The sequence below is a fragment of the Lygodium microphyllum genome, chromosome 7 (genome assembly GCF_053477565.2).
Source record: "Lygodium microphyllum isolate KBCC chromosome 7, Lygodium_microphyllum_v1.1.10, whole genome shotgun sequence".
Taxonomy (NCBI): domain Eukaryota; kingdom Viridiplantae; phylum Streptophyta; class Polypodiopsida; order Schizaeales; family Lygodiaceae; genus Lygodium; species Lygodium microphyllum.
In genome coordinates, this window is record NC_141141.1 from 43152094 (window position 1) to 43170564 (window position 18471).

At 40.6% G+C, this 18471-nt stretch overlaps 1 protein-coding gene across 1 annotated transcript in view; it reads right to left on the reverse strand.

Moving 5' to 3' along the window:
* Positions 1-17596: 17596 nt before the first annotated feature.
* LOC148033394 (uncharacterized) overlaps positions 17597-18471 on the reverse strand; it is a 1261-nt gene continuing 386 nt past the window's right edge. The window contains exon 1 of the mRNA XM_087682289.1: positions 17597-18471. This exon is cut by the window's right edge and continues 386 nt beyond it. Coding sequence (XP_087538415.1) covers positions 18163-18471 — 309 coding nt within the window. The 3' untranslated portion in view covers positions 17597-18162.

Below are 18471 nucleotides of genomic sequence, written 5' to 3' on the forward strand. Positions count from 1 at the left end.
CCCTCAAACATACTTCAAATATGATTTATACAAATTTTATTTCCATGTGCACATCATTAAAGCCATCAAACATCAAAACAATGAAATTTCCTTTGTAAAAATTGAGCATATCGCTTATTTGCGTGCTGTGTGTACTTAAAAATGATTTCAGGCCAGCCCACGAACCCATCATCAATTCCCCAACAATGTTCCACATTGCCTCTCAGCATCCTTTTGATATTGGAGCAATCCAGACAAGCATCCTTCATCTCCTTTCTTCATGATTCTCTACATATGATCAGTCTCTTAGAGAGAGGAGGAGAGAGAAAGACTGATTTCTATTCTCTGCATCCGAGCGGCCATTGCATGAACTGAAAGGGGCATCATGAGGCAAAAATTTGCTGAAGTTCATCAATGATCTCTGTCGAGGGGGTTGCTCACAGGCCTACAATGGCCATCACAAAGAAACTGTCACATAAAGGAGGCCGAGGTAGCGTCTGCAGGGCCACGCCATTTCAAACCTCCCCCCCAATAAATCAAATTTTCTTTTAAAGGGGGCCCAAGGCCCCCCCAAAGGGCCATGCCCAAGTTTCCTATCGTTTGGCCATTTTGGCCTTTATCATGTCTGGCTTTCGAATCTCCACTGTTCGACCTCCGTTTCGAATTGCGAAAAATCCTGCCAGTTCGTGAGGTCCCGAACTGCTAATCACTTGGTTTGGCTTAATCCAACACCTAGAAAAATTATGAAAAATATGCAACCGCTGCTTGGTCCGTCTTCAAAAGTGCTTTTCGAATCCCGTCTTCCACACTATTGCTAAAAATTGACAAATCTGTCTCTGCCACTTCCAACAATGAGGTTGGGTTTTTGCCTTAAATTAAAATATTTTGGTACTTTTTTGTCACTTTTCGGGTCCAAGTATCCATCTCTCACTTGGGGTTGTATTGGGGCAAAAGAAAAAGCCATGTTTCTATTAGAGCTCATAAGATTTCATGTTTTGCAGGGGTTGAATACATCATAATCAGATGCAAAGGCTAAATATGTTGTAATTAGATATTTTGGGGCAAGCTACCTTGTCGTTGCAATTGTCTCAACCCCCACCACTGCAAGGGATCTTTGAAATATTGCATCCATAATGATTCCACCTCTGCCTTCTTGAGATTTGATTGAATGCAAAGGGGAGCTATGGATTGCAAGACCAACTCTCTACTAAGACTTCAAGAAATGTTGCTATTAAGAATTATGATCCGATGGATGACAATGATGATGATAACTCATATCCTTTCTGCCACACTGGCTCAAGGGAAGGTAGACCTACTAGGAATGTGCTGACCCTCTCTCTATGCCATGCTCACCATATCTTCACCCTCTCTCTCTATCTCTCTACCTCTCTCTAACTCTGCTTTCACAAAATAACACATTTTCACAAAATTACACACATACACACTCTCCCTCTCTTCCCTTCGCAAAACAATTAATCTCTACAAAATTAAAGTGGGCTTCTAATTTAATTCATTCAAAGAATTTGAAACACATGATAGAGTGAATATTTCTATTTTCTTTTGGTACACCACAAACCACATTTAATTGTTAAAAGGAACCAAGTGATTACTTTTTTCACACACACTTCAACACTCATCATTTTAAATAAAATAAAATAAACTCATAGTTCACATTGCATGTCCTTCATGTGCTAAACACACATATTTTAAATTTGTAATAGAGGTCACTCTTGCATGCACTGGTAAAAAAGTGTTACACACACAATAATTTTTAAAAATGAATATACATTTAGAGACCTTCAGAATTGAGATTAAAGTTTGGGGTTCATTTAATGCACTGTGAATACTTAATAATTTTTATTAATGGATAAAATGAACCACGATTTTCTTTTTAAGACTAATCACCTAATTTTAAAAAATCACCCATTGATAATATTTGGTAAATTTCACTTCACATTGAATCTAAATCCATCTTCACTACACATCTCCCATCTAACCAATGAACACGATACATGGGTATGAAGGTAACACAATCTATTACTCAGTCCATGTTGATAGGTTTTAGTTTGGTCTTAGTTCAATTATGTCAAGTGTGGTGTAGTTTGTAGTATTTCTTCTATTTTTATGGTCACATTGATATATTATGGGCTATGATGTATATATTTCTTTTTATTTTCCTACTTGATACAGAGACCAGGATGCTTATTTGTTTGCATTTCACGAAGCGATCAGTCACATGTGTGGTTAGGTCATGTCAAATTTTTTGTAGGTTGTGGTTTGCTTGGGGTGGTCTTCTGTGTTGTGGACAAACTGATACTTTGTCAAAATCTTATTTTTTTATTTTGTAAAAGGAGTGTGTCCAATGGTTTTAATACGTTATGCATTTGTAGCCCAACAGATGCTTCATGACATGCTCCCATAAGTATCTATAGTGGTGTCTTTGGAAAGAATGGGTTTTAACACATGGAAAATCTATTGTCCACTACATCCTCTAGTAAAATCAAGCACAATACATTCACAATAATAGGGCATAGAGATAAATATGAACAATTGCTACTTGATCAATTCCAGCATTGATGTCGATGAAGAAGAGTGGAGGTAGCATGTCTTCATCATAAGGGATTACTAGTTGATGGGTGGAGCCTAGTGACGCAAAGGTAGTTGCAAGTGGTGATGAAGTAGGGGTCTATGAAGCTAGCAAACTCTCTTGGAAAATTCCCAAAGGAGGGGATCATGTCAATAGGCTAGGACACATATGTTCTATCAACGTGCTCTAATATTGGGGATCTTTGAAAAAGTATACCTATTGTATTCCTTTTTTTGATAATCTTGGCCATGTCTTCTTAGGTAGGGACAGAAAAGTGGATCTACCCATTCCTCCTTTAGGGAATAGATGGAAGCATTCTAGGCCATGTAATTACCTTCTAGAAGAGGGTATCACCATTCGAGCAATCCTAGCCATACTTACTAGGGATTTAATCTCAAGGATCACCCCCTGCTTCCCTGAATCTTGTAAGTCTTTTGATAAGCCTCCATATCGAAGGGGTCAAGCGAGTTTGCAACAATATTTTTAGTTATTTTTATGAGTATCCATACAATGTGTAAGGGCAATGGCTTCCTGAATTTACTCTCATCATTCACGTTGAAGTCAAATGATTGAGCTCGTCCTTCTCCAAATATTTTTATAATGTCTCCTTGGAATTTTCTTCCTCTTCTCATGGTAAGAGCTTAAGGGGGATGGGGCACTCTATCAATATATGTGGCTAAGTTCATAGGGTCTAGATCATGGCCGTGTAGACCTTCTACTTTGGGTCCTTCTCTTCAACATTGGTTGTTCATGTGACTCCCCTATGTCAAAATCTAGTAAGTCTAGTAGATTCATGGGGGATGTCATGACTATGGGTGGGTCTAGGGCAATGGGAGAGGTCAGCTAGGGCTATATAAATGTATCAATGTATTTGCCTTGAGTTAATTCTCTTTATAACCCTTTTGCTTCAATTATCAGATTAGATCTTATTGGTTTGGCCCCTACATCATCAAATTGATTCCTTCAAATTTCTTCATTCTTTACAAGGTGTTGAAAAGCAATCCCAATTGGGCTTTGAGTTCTTCTAAACTTTCATATTTTTTCACCATGAGCAATTTGCATGTTTCTAACATGACTCTATGCAAGCTTTCACTGTATAGGGATAATCCTAAGTAATTGGTGAGCTTCTTTAATGTGGTCACATAGAGCTTGTATATATTGTGTTCTACTATATTCATGGCCCCTAACAAGCTATTCAAAATGGTGACTTGCAAGCCTACATATGGGGCACTCCATTGACCCAGTATTTACTCCATGCTCTTGGTGCCTTCTCTCATATAGATCTATCTTTGCTTTCTCCTAGGCTAATTCAATATTAACATCATTGAGCTAGTAGTTGATTGCCATTACTTGTGTGCTTAGCTAAATTGTTTTAGTTCTATAGTCTACACATGACTAATCTTGCCCCTTGTGCCTATCCTAAAGCTCACTCATGGTGATCTCGTGTTCTTTCTTGAAGCTTTTTGAGAGCTATGTTGCACTCTTTTTGCTCATTCTAAATCTCTTGTACCTATTTCTCTTGGATTTCTTTGAGGGCAATGTCATACTTTGAGTTGGTTTTGGAGATTTTTGAGCACTAAGTTGCACTCCTTCAACTGGGGTTGGAACTCTTACTCTTCCTTTTCTTACATTTCCTTCAGTGCCTTGTCACATTCCTATAATTGAGCTCGGAGGTCCTCAACCTAATTTTTTGAGTCTATTAAGAAGCTCTTATACTCTTCCCAAGTCTTCTCTCTACTCTGTGTCTTGGAACTTGTGGTTGGCCTTAAGTACATTGGCCTTGTCTTCTTTAAGTTTCTAATTATCCACTCAAGGGTTCCTATCCTTTTTTGGGTTGGGTGTGGTGACTTTAGGTAAGGGTCATGCATTTTCCAACTCATTAATCTACACTTGCATGGTACCAAGTTGAGCCACTAGCTCACGGAGAGTTGCGGAATTGGTGATCCACTCCTTTATCATCTTCTCATTTCCCTTATTGGAACTACTTTTTCTTTCTAGGCTATAAGGTTTGCCATTTTCTATGCAATGGATTGCTCCTTGGTGCACATGGACTCTCTATTAGCAAGCTAATAGCCCTTTTATATTTTCTTGTGATTGCCTCATTCTAGCTTCTAGTTTTCTCCATTTCTTTATTAACATCCTTTTAGTAGCATGAATGATTAGTCACTCTTCTTTTGTGTCCCCTTCATCAGAGTCTAGAAATCTTTGTCATTCTAGATAATGATTGCATCCTAGTATTATCTAGCCATTCAAATATAATCCATCCAAGATATACAATTCATGCTCCAAAGATGAGCTACCTTCTTTTTCTTCTCTATGCTTCTTCTTCTTCTTGCTTGTGTCATCACTATGATTAGGGTTCCCTCCATCTCTTCACCTCTTTTCTCTTTTAGTAGCATCTTCATATGAATCTTTGTATAGTGTAGGATGTTCTATACATAATGGTAAGATCTCCTCAGGGAGCACTCCCACTACAACAGTGATGCTATAAGTGGGCTACCATAGTTAATGATGGTGTGCCTAGCCTCTATGTAGTTAAGCTTCACCTTGTGATTCTTTGGAGCTACTCTTTGTGCCTTGGTCAAGGATTATCTAACATTCTCTAGCCATAAAGTGTCAAGTCTTTATTAATTAGGTTTCCTATAATCATGTCTTCTAGGAGGTACTTAGGTAACTTGGTTGGGCTAGTCAAGGTTTTGTTGTAGGTGAAGATGTGATGGAAGAGCTATGTTTTCACCCTCAAATCTTCTTCTAGAATAATTGCTTAGTTGTGGTCTCTGAAGGTCTTTTGAGGGCTTTGACTTTTGGGTTCTATTGGAGTTGGTCTCTTTTGCCTTCCTCCCCCTATAAAATAGTGTCAATCTTCCAAGCTTGGGAGATCAATCATAGTGTGTGTTAAGATTTTTTTTTGTAGTTTTATCATCATTTACAAAGACAACTAACTACCTTATTTATGTACATGATGTGAAGGTTACGTTATCCACCAATCATGGAAATTTGGGTTGTACTCAAGTTTTTCCAAGGCATCTAGGGCGTTGGGTCAAATTACAACTCACAAAGAAGATATGATATCCTCAAGGAGCCATGAGCCAACAAACCAACTGATGACATGCAATTGTTCCTCATCCTCCACACTGAGGTCCTCAGCAATCTATATAGGCTTAAGGGATTCCCTAGGCATTGTGGTGTTTTTTTTCTTCTAACTTTGAGTTTTTGAGTTGCTACAATGAGTATTTCATTTTAAGTGATTTCATCTCAAGTGGACTAGAAGTTTGGTCTGAGACTTGGCAAATTGGGTTGGTTGCGGAATTTCTAGGTCAAAGTCACTACTTTTGTTTGTGTCAAGGTCAAACTTGTTGTGGTGTTCTCTAGGCTCTTACTAGATTGTCTTTCATTGTGAACACTTCAAGATCTAGACTGCAATCATTAAGTTAGTATCCCATTTTCTTGGAGTCTAAAAACTGAAGGTATTCAAGCCATTCCACTTGGAGTTTAGTTTTACGATACGTGCGCCAATGAGCAAGCTCTCAAACTGAGAGGGTTTGGCATCTATACAAATTTACTGAATGGTACAACCATTTTTGTCGTAATTGATTGAAATAGAGTCAAAATCATTATCATTATGAATTGATTGGTTGTTCTTAGAGTCACTCACTTCCTTAGTATCTGCACCTTATTCCTTCATCAATGAGGTGGAAAGGCTATTACAAAAATCAAACAGGACTTGGTGCAGGTTGCTCCACTGCCAAGTGGGGTTGTTCAACAACTCGTCAAATATGGTCAAATTAGTGTCCACATAATTACGAAATCATGGCCACCATCAGCTAATGATCTTGTGTAATGCAAGCATGGACATTAGGATAGGATATTCTTGAAAGGTTGTGGTTTTGGAAAATCAGGCCATCATAAAGAGGGGCATTGAGATTGATTGTTCATGAGGATCTATCATGAGAATTGAAATATCTTATATAGCTTTTTGACTCAAGCATTCATAGACCAATTGAGATTTTAGCTCTTCTATGAATAGTCATTCCAAGGTGATGAGGATGTGCATCTCTTACTCATCCTCAAGAGAGGTAATGTATCTAGCCAATGGTCAAGAGATTGGAGGGCCATTAGAATATCCACATAAGAGTGTTGAAATAGTGTTTAAGTCAACTAGTGAGGTTTTCTAGGACTCCATTTTGTTGCCAACTAGCTCCTTCCTACTTCCTAGGAAGATTAGATTGTTGTCCCTATCCTTGATGAGATATACATTACACCAAGTAATAGCAGGTCATAGCCTATGCCTTTCATAAAAACAAAGTTAACCTTGTGTTGTATTCTAGTGATCTTGACCAATCAATATCTTAAAACTCCCATCGATCTAATTTTAAATCCATCCATGATAGTCTAATTAAAATATATTGGCTCAATTGGTATATTTCCCTAGGCTTGGAGTATATCTTAATTAACTCTGCTCACACTAGCTCCAGTGTCTACAATCCCATAACGAATAGTATCTCCAATGGTTTGCATTGGGGAGAAGGAGGATAACCTATTACTTGGCTCCTTCCCAGAACATGTTAACCCCTAGAGCACTAAGGATCGAGGGTGTACTAAAGCTAGATTGTGGAATATGGTGTGATTTGGAAACATTTTGACCCAATATTTTAATGATTTCCAAATGAGCATGCTATCTTTGAGTAGAGTTCCAAGTGGAATGGTAACTGTAGTACATGCCAAAGCCATAATAATGGTTAGTTTGATAGTCTCATAGACATCACATGGTCTACTTGCATCAAGAATAAGAGAAGAATATGGTTCTATGGGTTGCGATTTAGATAGGGGCTTGGTTGTGATTTTATTAATTTGTTTGGGCTTGTCTTATTGAAGTGTATGGGTCTAGCTTGGAAGGCTCCAGATATCAACTTGCCTTGTCTACAACTTGTCTTGAGTCACATTTACCCATCCTTTGACATTGTCAATGGCATCTAGCTACTAAATGTGGAAAATCAAGGTGCAAGCCAACATTGAAGTGTGCACAAGAGGGAGAGAAGAGCTCAAAAGTACGAGAACAAGTCTTTCTTATTAAGTTGCTCATGAAAGTACAACTTGGGTCACTCTCACTCATGAGTTGATGTAGACCCATGGGCTATTTATATAACCCCAATTGGCTAGGGTTAGGGTTTTCCCTTCCCTTCAAGACCATTCACACATGTGTACCCTTATCCACTCCTACATAAGGAGAGTTCATGTGCATATGCTCTCAACACCCCCCCTCAATGCTAGGTGGCATTGGAATACAAAGCATAAAAGAATACCCCCCCTTAACCCAAACTAGGATGCCTTTATAGATCAAGATAGAAGGATAGTGATAGGTAGAAAGGATACAAGACTCAGAAGAGTTGATCATTGGTGGATTGGGAGGCAAAATTGGCCTCCAATTCCTTAGGTACTTCGAGATGGTTAGGACATTTACTGGTAATATATCCTATCTTCTTACATTTATTACATTTTATCTTTTCTAGGTATTTTTTCCAACAATTGTTTACAACATGCCCTTTCTTCTTACAAAAGGTACACTTATTGACAACTATATGCACCAAGACTTGGTCATGGGTTGTTGAAGTAGATGTATGACCAACGCTTCCTTCTTTGTGATTCCTTTTTTCTTCATCCAAATAGGATTGGATGGTACTTGCCAAGGTAGGATTGGGAATGTAAGTGAGAGTTGTTACAAGTGTGGGAAACACCTTTTTTATAGCTTTTAAAAGAATGGCAATAGCATCCTCATCATGGATTGGTGCTTGCACTGCAAAAAGTTGTGCCATGAGGCCCTTCATCTGAGAAATAAATTTTCCCAAGTCTTCTCCTTCTGTATATTCCAAGCTGAAGAATTCAATATTAAGGAAAATCTTAGTCTTTTTACCTGTAGCACCATAGAGCTTTTTAAAGATCATCCCATTTCTCATTGGCAATGGAGAGCTAATCAACATGATGAATCAAGTATTCATCTAAATGTAACATGATCATTTCTTGAGCACGTTAATCATCCTCCACATCAAAAGGATTTGTAGGATCAACAGCTCTAGTCCCTTAAATGAGAGGCCAATAACCTCTCTCCATCATTTTGTACTTAATGAGTGCTTGCCAGGATGCCATCAAATTTACAAATTTGAGGATGAAGGTCAACATAGGCTGAGGCCATAGGAAGGTCTTACTGTTAGATATGATCAATGCCCCACCCTCATTAGGTGCTACCAATGATCCATGGTGCTCAAAGTTGTAAGGCCCCCATTATGAGGAGAAGCCAAATGTGAGCCCGGACATTGGTTGAGTCCTGACTTGTATATCAGATGAGGTCTATGTGACCGGATGGCAAAAAGGTGACCGTTGTGGGTCTAATCTTTGGGTTAGATGGAGTGGTTAAGCTAATAGCAACTCGAGGTACATTGCATCGAGTTGCGGGGTAAGGGAGTTAAAAAGGGGGCCCTATTGTGGGGTCCGAAGGCCACGGAAGCGACCCCTGGCTGGGGGGTCCCAAGGGGGCTAGCGACCCCCCTGGCCCGATGGTAAAGAGAATATTCCTTGGAATATTCCCTGGCTGACTAGTGGAGGCTTATATGGTAGGTCAGTCAAGCCAATCTCACGGCCTTCACAGGCTATAAAAGCTAAATCCCTTCACAGCCATCGATCACTCATCTTTCACCCAGTCAGAGTTATTGTTCCAGCCAGCCTTAAGCTCTTCACATATCTTCTGTCTAGATCGCCATCTAAGCTTCACACAGTGGAAGCGCACGGGTGGACAAAGCCATCTTTGTATCAGTTGTTTGGAGTTAAAGAATTTACTGTTTCTCCTCTTATCTGTTGTGTACTCTCTATCTCTTTCTCAAATTTTATTCGCTGCACTGTGTAATATTTTACATGGTATCAAAGCCCAAGGGGCTCTAGAGATCGGAGAGTGTGCAAGAGGCAAAGGCTTCAACAGCAAAGAGAAACTATGTCGACTTTCGGAAGTGGTTCTGGCACATCAGGAAGCAGTGCAGGAGGTGGTGTTGCTATACCGGCTATTCAAACACTGAGGATTCATCCACCAACCTTCAGCGAAGGCAAGTTAGATGGTACAAACTACACCTTGTGGAAGTTCAAAATTACAACTATCATTGATTCTTATGAGCTTCTGGAGACTGTGCTGGGGACTGATGCAGAACCACAGCCTACCCTCGACCCATCAAATCCTAGTGTGATGATTCCTCCGAATGCAGATCTTCTACGAGCTTGGAAACGAAGGAATGTAGATGCATTGTGTGCCTTAGTTACAAGCTGTTCTGACAGTGTTCTGACTTTGATTCAGCATACAACTAAAGCGTCAAAGGCTTGGAATGTACTAAGGAGTCAGTATGAAACACGAAACCAAACAAGGATTCAAAACTTGGAGAATCAACTAGCAGCAGAGAAGTTTGCTGAAGGAGAGACGGTTGAAGCATTCATCACTTGGATTAAGAATCTGTGTGACCAGATGGTTGGCGTTGGGATACAAAAGACTAGCGAAGAGCTAGCTCAGAGGTGTCTTCGGATTTGTCCACAAAAGTTTGATGGACTAGTAACTGCCCTTAATACTCAGGTGAGACCTCAAGCTTTGACTTTTGAGGAGTTTTGTGTATTATTAATGGAGGAGGAGTTGAGGCTGAAAGCCCGAGAAGGAAGCAACAATGAAGATGTTGCATTCTCTACCAATGCAAAAGGCAAAGGTGGTTCCTCCACCAAAAATGATGGTGACAAAAAGAAGAAGGGCGGAAAGAAGAAGTTTCAAGGAGAGTGCTTCTACTGCAAGAAGAAAGGACATGCAATTGCACATTGTCGTGTCAAGAAGGCACATGAAAAGAATGGTACCCTTAAAAGTAAAGGGAAAGAGACAGCCAATACGGCTGAAGCAAAGCTGAAATTATTCATGGCGACCATGGAGGAAGTGTGCTCCTCGGGGCAAGAAGAATCTACCACTGACTCATGGGTGCTGGATAGTGGGGCCTCCCGTCACATGACCAACAAGAAAGGTCTATACAGTTCTATGCAGCCTCTACAAGAATCCATCACTGTGACGGTTGGAAATTATGCTAAATGCCCTGCTGCGGGCACATGTACTATTTCTTTTGTTGCTACAAATGGTGAAGTCAAAAAGCTTTCAAATGTGTTGTATGTTTTCGAAATCAGGAGAAATCTCTTATCAGTTGTGCTGCCATAACTGATCTTGGTCATGAAGTAAGGTTTAAGAAGACAGGTGCAGAAATTCTTGATAGTGCTGGCACAATTGTTGGCAAAGGAGAAAGAAGGAACAACCTGTATGAGCTAAGTGCTCTTACAGCCACCGCTGGAGTGGGCACAAGTAAGCTTTGGCATGAAAGGTTTGGACACATCGGATTTGCAGTGTTGAAGGAGATGCAAAAGCAAGGTATGGTTGCTTACCTACCTACAATAACTGAATTGAAGGAACCATGTGAAGCTTGTATGATGGGCAAGCAACAAAGAAAGGCGCACAGTCTCCTCTAGAGTTGGTGCATGTTGACTTGTGTGGTAAGATGCCTACACAGGCCTTGGGGGGATCTTCTTATTTTATGTTGATTGTCGACGACTACAGTAGGAAGATGTGGGTGTACTTCCTTCGTGATAAGGCTCAAGCTTTTGGTAAGTTTGAAGAATGGCTAAAACTTGTTGAGAATGAAACAGGGAAAAGTGTGAAGAAATTTAGAACAGATGGTGGTGGTGAATTCAACTCAAAGGAGTTTGAAGGCTTTTGCAAGAGCAAAGGGATCAAGCGTCAATTGACGACGCCTCACACACCTCAGCAGAACGGTGTTGTGAAACGCAGGAATCGCACCATTGTGGAGATGGCAAGATGTATGCTAAAGGGCAAGGGATTGCCTAACCATTTTTAGGCTGAAGGTATTAATACTGCAGTCTACATTCTAAATCGGAGCTACACAAAGACTCTCAAGGGAAAAACACCTCATGATGCTTACAGTGGTAAGAAACCATCTGTCTCACATTTCAGAATTTTTGGATGTGAATGTTATGCACATGTTCCAGATGAGAAGAGAAACAAGTTAAAACCAAAAAGCAGAAAATGTATCTTCTTGGGTTATAGTGATGAGCAGAAGGCTTACAAATTATATGACCAAGAGACAAAGAAGATCATCGCGAGCCGTGATGTGGTGTTCAAGGAGGAGCCACATACAGTGGAGGAGGAGAAGGCAGGTTCTTCCACTTTATCATCAAGTGAAGAAGTAGTCCACTATGAACCTGTCCCGAGAGCTATCCCTATCCTTAATGAGGAGAAAGCATCATATTCAGATGATGAGGAAAAAGTTCACCAACCTGACATCACCCCACCGGAAAAGCCATTGCCGCGTTAGGTGAAGAAACTCTATGACTACAATAATCCTATGCCTGCATCTATTGAGGAGAAGGCAGACGGACCAAGGAGGTCTTAGAGAATAGAGGAGCAAAGGAGGGCTTCTGCTCACATAGTCAATATGGCCTTGATGGTTGAGATTATGAGAGAAGTAAAGGAGCCAACTGACTTAGAAGAAGCACTTGCAAATCCATCATGGAAGGCTGCTATGCAGGTGGAGTATGACAGCATAATGAAGAATGACACTTGGGAGCTGGTGGATCGACCAACAAAGTGGAAGGTTATTGGCACCAAGTGGATCTGGAAGGTAAAGTACAAGGCTGATGGTACCTTAGAAAAGTACAAAGCTAGACTGGTTGCCCAAGGATTTTCACAAGTTGAAGGGTTTGATTTTCAAGAGTCATTTTTTCCAACTGCTAGAATGACCACTATTCGCACGGTACTTGCAGTGGCTGCCCACAAGAAGTGGCCAGTGTACCAAATGGATGTTAAGTCAGCGTTCTTAAATGGTGACCTCAAGGAGGAGGTGTACGTGGCTCAGCCACTAGTGTTTGAGGCCCCCCATTCTGAGAACAAAGTGTGTAAGCTGAAGAAGGCATTATATGGGCTGAAACAAGCCCCCAGAGCATGGTACCAGGAGATAGATAAGTTCTTTTACTCAGATGCTAACTTGTATGTTTTCAAGGATGGTAAAAAGTCTGTAGTGATTGTCCTATATGTGGACGACCTTCTTATTACAGGTGACTATGAAGATATGATCAACCAAACTCAAAAAGCTTTGAGTTCTGAGTTTGAAATGACAGACTTGGGCTTGCTGCATTATTGTTTGGGGATTGAAGTCTGGCAAGAGCCAGGAAAGATCTTCATCTCTCAGAAGAAGTATTCATGGGAGATCTTGAAGGCATTTGGCATGACCGAGTGCAAGGAGATAGCTACACCTATGGAGGTGAATGCAAAGTTATCCGTCGTCGAGGATACATCAGCACTAGCAGACATTGGGAGGTATAGGAGGTTGGTCGGCAGTCTGATCTACTTGTGTAACACCAGACCAGATATCAGTTTTGTTGTTGGTGTTTTGAGCAGGTTCTCAAAGAAACCTCATGAGAGTCATTGGAAGGCTGGGATGCAGGTGCTCAAATACTTGAAGAAAACTCTTGACTATGGTATCACATACAGTTTCGGAACTTCTCTTGTGGGAAACTATGACTCAGATTGGGCAAGAGACAGTGATTCCAGGAAGTCAGTTTCTGGTTATTGTTTCTCTTTGGGTTCAGGAATTTTCTCTTGGATTAGTAAGAAGCAGCCAACAGTGGCATTGTTCTACCGAAGCAGAGTACAAGGCAGCTTGTTTTGCTGCATGTGAAGCAGTATGGTTGAGAAGGATTCTATGGCATATGCGAGTTCAGGATGAAGAACCAACTATGATGAGATGTGACAATCAGAGTTGCATCGCCATTGCCAAAAATCCAGTGTTTCATGCACGCACCAAAGATATAGAGATCCAGTATCACTGTGCGTGATTTGATGGAGGATGGGATAGTGGAACTGGTCTACTATCCAACAGAGGAGAATAGAGCAGATATCTTCACCAAAGCACTTACGAAGGATCTGTGCTTCAAGTTCATCTTCAGAGACTCGGCATTAGGCCGAGGAGATAGTTCACCTATGGGTGGACATTGAGGGGGGGTGTTAGATATGATCAATGCCCCACCCTCATTAGGTGCTACCAATGATCCATGGCGCTCAAAGTTGTAAGGCCCGCATTATGAGGAGAAGCCAAATGTGAGCCCGGACATTGGTTGAGTCCTGACTTGTATATCAGATGAGGTCTATGTGACCAGATGGCAAAAAGGTGACCGTTGTGGGTCTAATCTTTGGGTTAGACAGAGTGGTTAAGCTGGTAGCAACTCGAGACGCATTGCATCGAGTTGCGGGGTAAGGGAGTTAAAAGGGGTTGGACTTCATGAGCTTAGTAGTGCCCATGAGATGAGAGAAACCTCTGCATTTAAGCTCCACATGGTAGTAACTTAGCCTGAAAAAGGTTTTTCATTGATTAGAATCACTGTTGATAATGCCCAAATTGAAAAAAATGAGAATAGGGAAGTTTTAAGCTTCCTGGCTATGGCTGCCAAGAAACCCACAATTAGGGTTTTGCTGATTATGGGCAATAGAGAGGGAATTTATCTAAACCCTCTTAGGTATAGATAGCTCTCTTTGGGGGACTATGAAAGCCCTATAATAGCCGGGATGATTGGGCACACAACAAGCCACGCCGAGGAGCTGAATTGGCATTAGCAAAATATGTGCCACTTTTGGGAGAAAACGCAATGTTGCCCTCCACATCACCCAATCTTCGTGTTTGATGCACCATACTGGAGCACCCTAACTTGGAGATGAAGTCTCTAGAAGAAATTAGGAGCTAATATTGCCTCCTTTGCACACACCAACTTGTCCAAGGTCAAGGGGTCAAAGTTGTGGCTATGGAGGTTAAGAGATAAGATGAAGAAGATGAAGGCTCATGTGCACTTAGTGATGGATGATGCTAAAGGAAGCTGAAGAGATCAAAGATGGCTTTGATACCATGTGGAAAATCAGAGTGCAAGCCAACATTGAAGTGTGCACGAGAGGGAGAGAAGAGCTCAAAAGTACAAGAACAAGTCTTTTGTCACAACTCTATAGAAACAGAATTTGTATCCTTTTTCATTAATTTGTCTATATAATGATTTATTAAATTTATTTCCTTTGTACTAATTAGATATAAAGAAAAGTGCATTGGAGCTGGCCACTGATGAGTGGTCACATGTTATGGTGGACCCACGCGGTGGGTTAGAGAAAAGATAATTCACACTTCCACCTATATGACCCGATTGGGCACCTGTGACTAGAACTCACGCATATCAGGGTTAGACTCGCACACAGAAAGGATTGATGCCTTGAAGTGTGGGCTAGATCCACCAGAACAAACAATTACAATCAACAAGATGGCATGATCATGAAATGCTTGTATAATGTGCATGTGTGGGCTGAAAGCTTGAAATGCACATCTCTTTGCATAGGAAAGTCACATGAAGATTCGAATACCATTTTTGCGATGTACACGGAAAAAGCTTTCATATGACACCCATATTGGGGGGGGGTCCCTAAATTTTAGGAGATCCCTAAATTTTAGGAGGTCCCTAAAATTTAGGAGCCTCGAATTAGCCTAAAAATGCTAGTCCTAAAAAATAGAGATGTCATTCTAAAAATAGTAAGTTCTGTACTCTGACTGTGCTTACTAAATTTGGTTGTTTCTATTGTTGACAGTATTCAACCCAAAAAGGAAGGCCATAGAGAAGAGACAAGTGTCAAGACACTTGTCACACAAGTTTCCAAGTGTCCCAACACTTGTCACATCTCATGACATGTGGCTGGACACTTGTCTTGTGCTACTCCACTTTCCCCTTTTGTACTAGCTCTCCCCTCTCCTATAAATAAGAGCTCGTTTTTCTTCATTCAACATCATTTTTCTTTGCTGTAAACTCATGTAAAGAACCCACAGATAGCCAGAAACTGGCCCCATCCATCCCCATCATCATCCCCCACTTCTCCATTATCAAATTCCTCCATATTCCCTCTTCTATCTCTGCTGTTTTACAAGACAGCAAGCTTGTAAATTCATTACAGCACCTCCTTCTCGAGCTCTTTCTTCCATTTTAGCTACAAGAAGCAAGCCCTATCCATGTACTGCTGATCAACAATGGAGAAAGGCTGAATTCCCCTTTTTCTTCTCTCATACTGTAAAGAAATCAATTCTTATCATTGCATAATAGATAATGCATGTGTGTTTGTACATATTTGCATGATCTTGTGAGAGTGAGAATTACTTCTTCTCACTCTTAGGTTGATTGTAACTGAGCTCTTCCCTAAGGGACTTGGGTTGAGCAGAAATACATTCCTTCGGGGGGGGGGGGGTTTTGTTGCCCATCTTCAACCCTCAATCTTGTCTCCATTACTTTTACATTTTCATGGCTGTAATTTTGTGAGTAATTTTCATTTTCAGCTTTAAGTGTTCATTCTCTTTTATATTAAATCTCGAAAACAAGAAAATATCATAATTGTTAAGCATACTACGTTGTTCGGGGCGTTTACATCTTTCTTATTAAGTTGCTCATGAAAGTACTCACTGGGTGCATAACAATCGGTATTGGAGGTCTAGAGATTCCTAAGGGATAAATCTCAGCTTGTTGCATAGCTACCAAAGGGGCTAGTAGTGCTAGTTACGGGGCTAATGGAGGCCATTTAACATAGTTTTGGCCATATTTAAAGTATTGGTTAGCAAAGTTTGGAGTAAGGAGCCTACGTGGGGCTCTGCAATACGTTGCCTCATGGTTGAATTGTCCACAACAAATATACATGATTGAGGTGGTCTAGGATATTCCAAAGGTAGAAAATCCTTATCATAGTGAAGGCATTGCACAATCTAGCAACATTCTCTAGAAATTTTGAGTGCCTTAACCATCTTGAGCAATTCATTTTGTTTCTTCCTAACATCTATGATTAAATCTTGGGTTTCATTAGTCTCTGTGTGGTTTTTTATTGCAAGTGTATCTTGTAGGATCCATGTAGTCTTTTATCTTTGCTACATTGATGGTGGAGGTCATTCACATGGGTAGCCTTGTCCAAAACACTACTAATATTGAAGTAATAAAGTTCAAAGTTCCTAGCCAAGGTCTCAATGATCCTCTCATCGTGGATGCCCTTGGTAAAGGCCTTTGTGAGGATGACTCCATTGGCAACTTGCAATTTTGATTTCTTTTCAATCTATTTTCTCTATTGCTTCTTTGAGCATTGTCTTGCAAAGGTCCCCAAATCCAACACTAATGGCATGCATCCAAAAAGGGTGAGAAGTGAACATCAAATAGATTTTTCATCTCTTGATAATACTAATAAGCATCCATAAAGAGTGAGAAGTGAATATTACACAAGATTTCAAGCCTCCTTTTATGATGAATCCCTAAGATTTCAAGGATTCCACCCTTCTATCACATAAAATAGGTTTGTATCTCCTCTAAGATTAGAAGCTTGTAGAATATGCAAAACATTTCCCAATGCACTATCAAGAGCCTTAACATGTGCTTCAAATATCGCATTAAAGTCCAATTCCTCTCAACAATAAAACCCACCAAAGCTTGAAGAAAAGCTTCACAAATGAACTTATAATAGCGTAAGCTAGTAAGTCCCAAAAACCATCAAGAGAAGTCTTTTATGGGGATAAGTTACATGAATAAGGACACGCCAGCTATAGCAATATCATCGTATCTTAGAGCCACATGATACATGAATAAGCTTCCCACCCATTAATAAGCATTCTCCCCACCCAAAGGGAGTTCATCAATCATCCCCTCCATATTTGAGGTCAACATGAGGGCTTACATACTTGTAAGTTGGCATTCAATCATGTGAGATATTCACCTACTAGCAATGGAAAAATAATGGACTTTCATCTACTTATCCTCTATTACATAACATAATATGGCAGGGGATGTTTAAAAAATAGTTCATAGATTTTGCATAAATAAAATAGGTGGGTTCAACCAAACATTTCAATAATGCACAAAGATTAAAGACTATTATATATGTTAGGAATTATTATCTCAATAGAACTCAAGACTCAAATAACTACAATTATGAAAATGTATAATGTATAATGTACAATCTCCACATACGGATAACGCATAAAGTTTCTGTGTTAAACTGACACATCATTCGGCCAAAGTAAAAAGGTTAAAGGGGGTCAAAGGTTATTTGGCACGAGGTTATGGAGTACTCAGTACATCCCCGGTTCGGAGAAAGCAATATTCTGACGAGACAATCGCCTCGACCAAATATGGCAATCTCAGAAATTCAATCCCACTTCATGAGCACTTCATATCAGCGCTAATAAGGAAGGAACAGGGTACGCTTTCTCTCTCAGATCAAGCGATCTTTCAAACCAAGCAACAAAGTATTTCGTTCATCATATCTATTCCACTTTCCTGTACAAAGAGCAGGCATTCTGACATGAAACCAACAGATTCTGCAAGCTAATAATAATATGCCGCTATGAACAATCAGGCACGAAAACAAGACTAAGGATCAGCCATTTTTTCGCAGGAAGATGTTTCCGTAGGCTTCCGATCAACCATTTTTTCACGGGAAGATTGATTGCCATTGCAGCAGCTTTGTCTTACCACCATCCATAGCGCATATCAAAGTACTTGTCCTTGAACCAGCGGACGCTTTTCCTTAGGGTTGCCTTGACCTTGCCTTCGACAGAGTAAGCCTTGTAGGAGGCGACTCGCCGTCTGCGCTTGAGCTCGGGGTCGTCGAACTTCCAGGAGGTGGACGTTTTGAGCTTCGGGCCGCCAGCTGGCTTGGCGCCCGCAGCAGGGTCCACGAAGCCATATCGATCTGCAGGGGGGTACGGCACCACCTGCAGGTTGGAGATGCCTCCCCCTCCCCCTGTACTGTTGGAGCGCCAAGGGTTTGTTGCGAA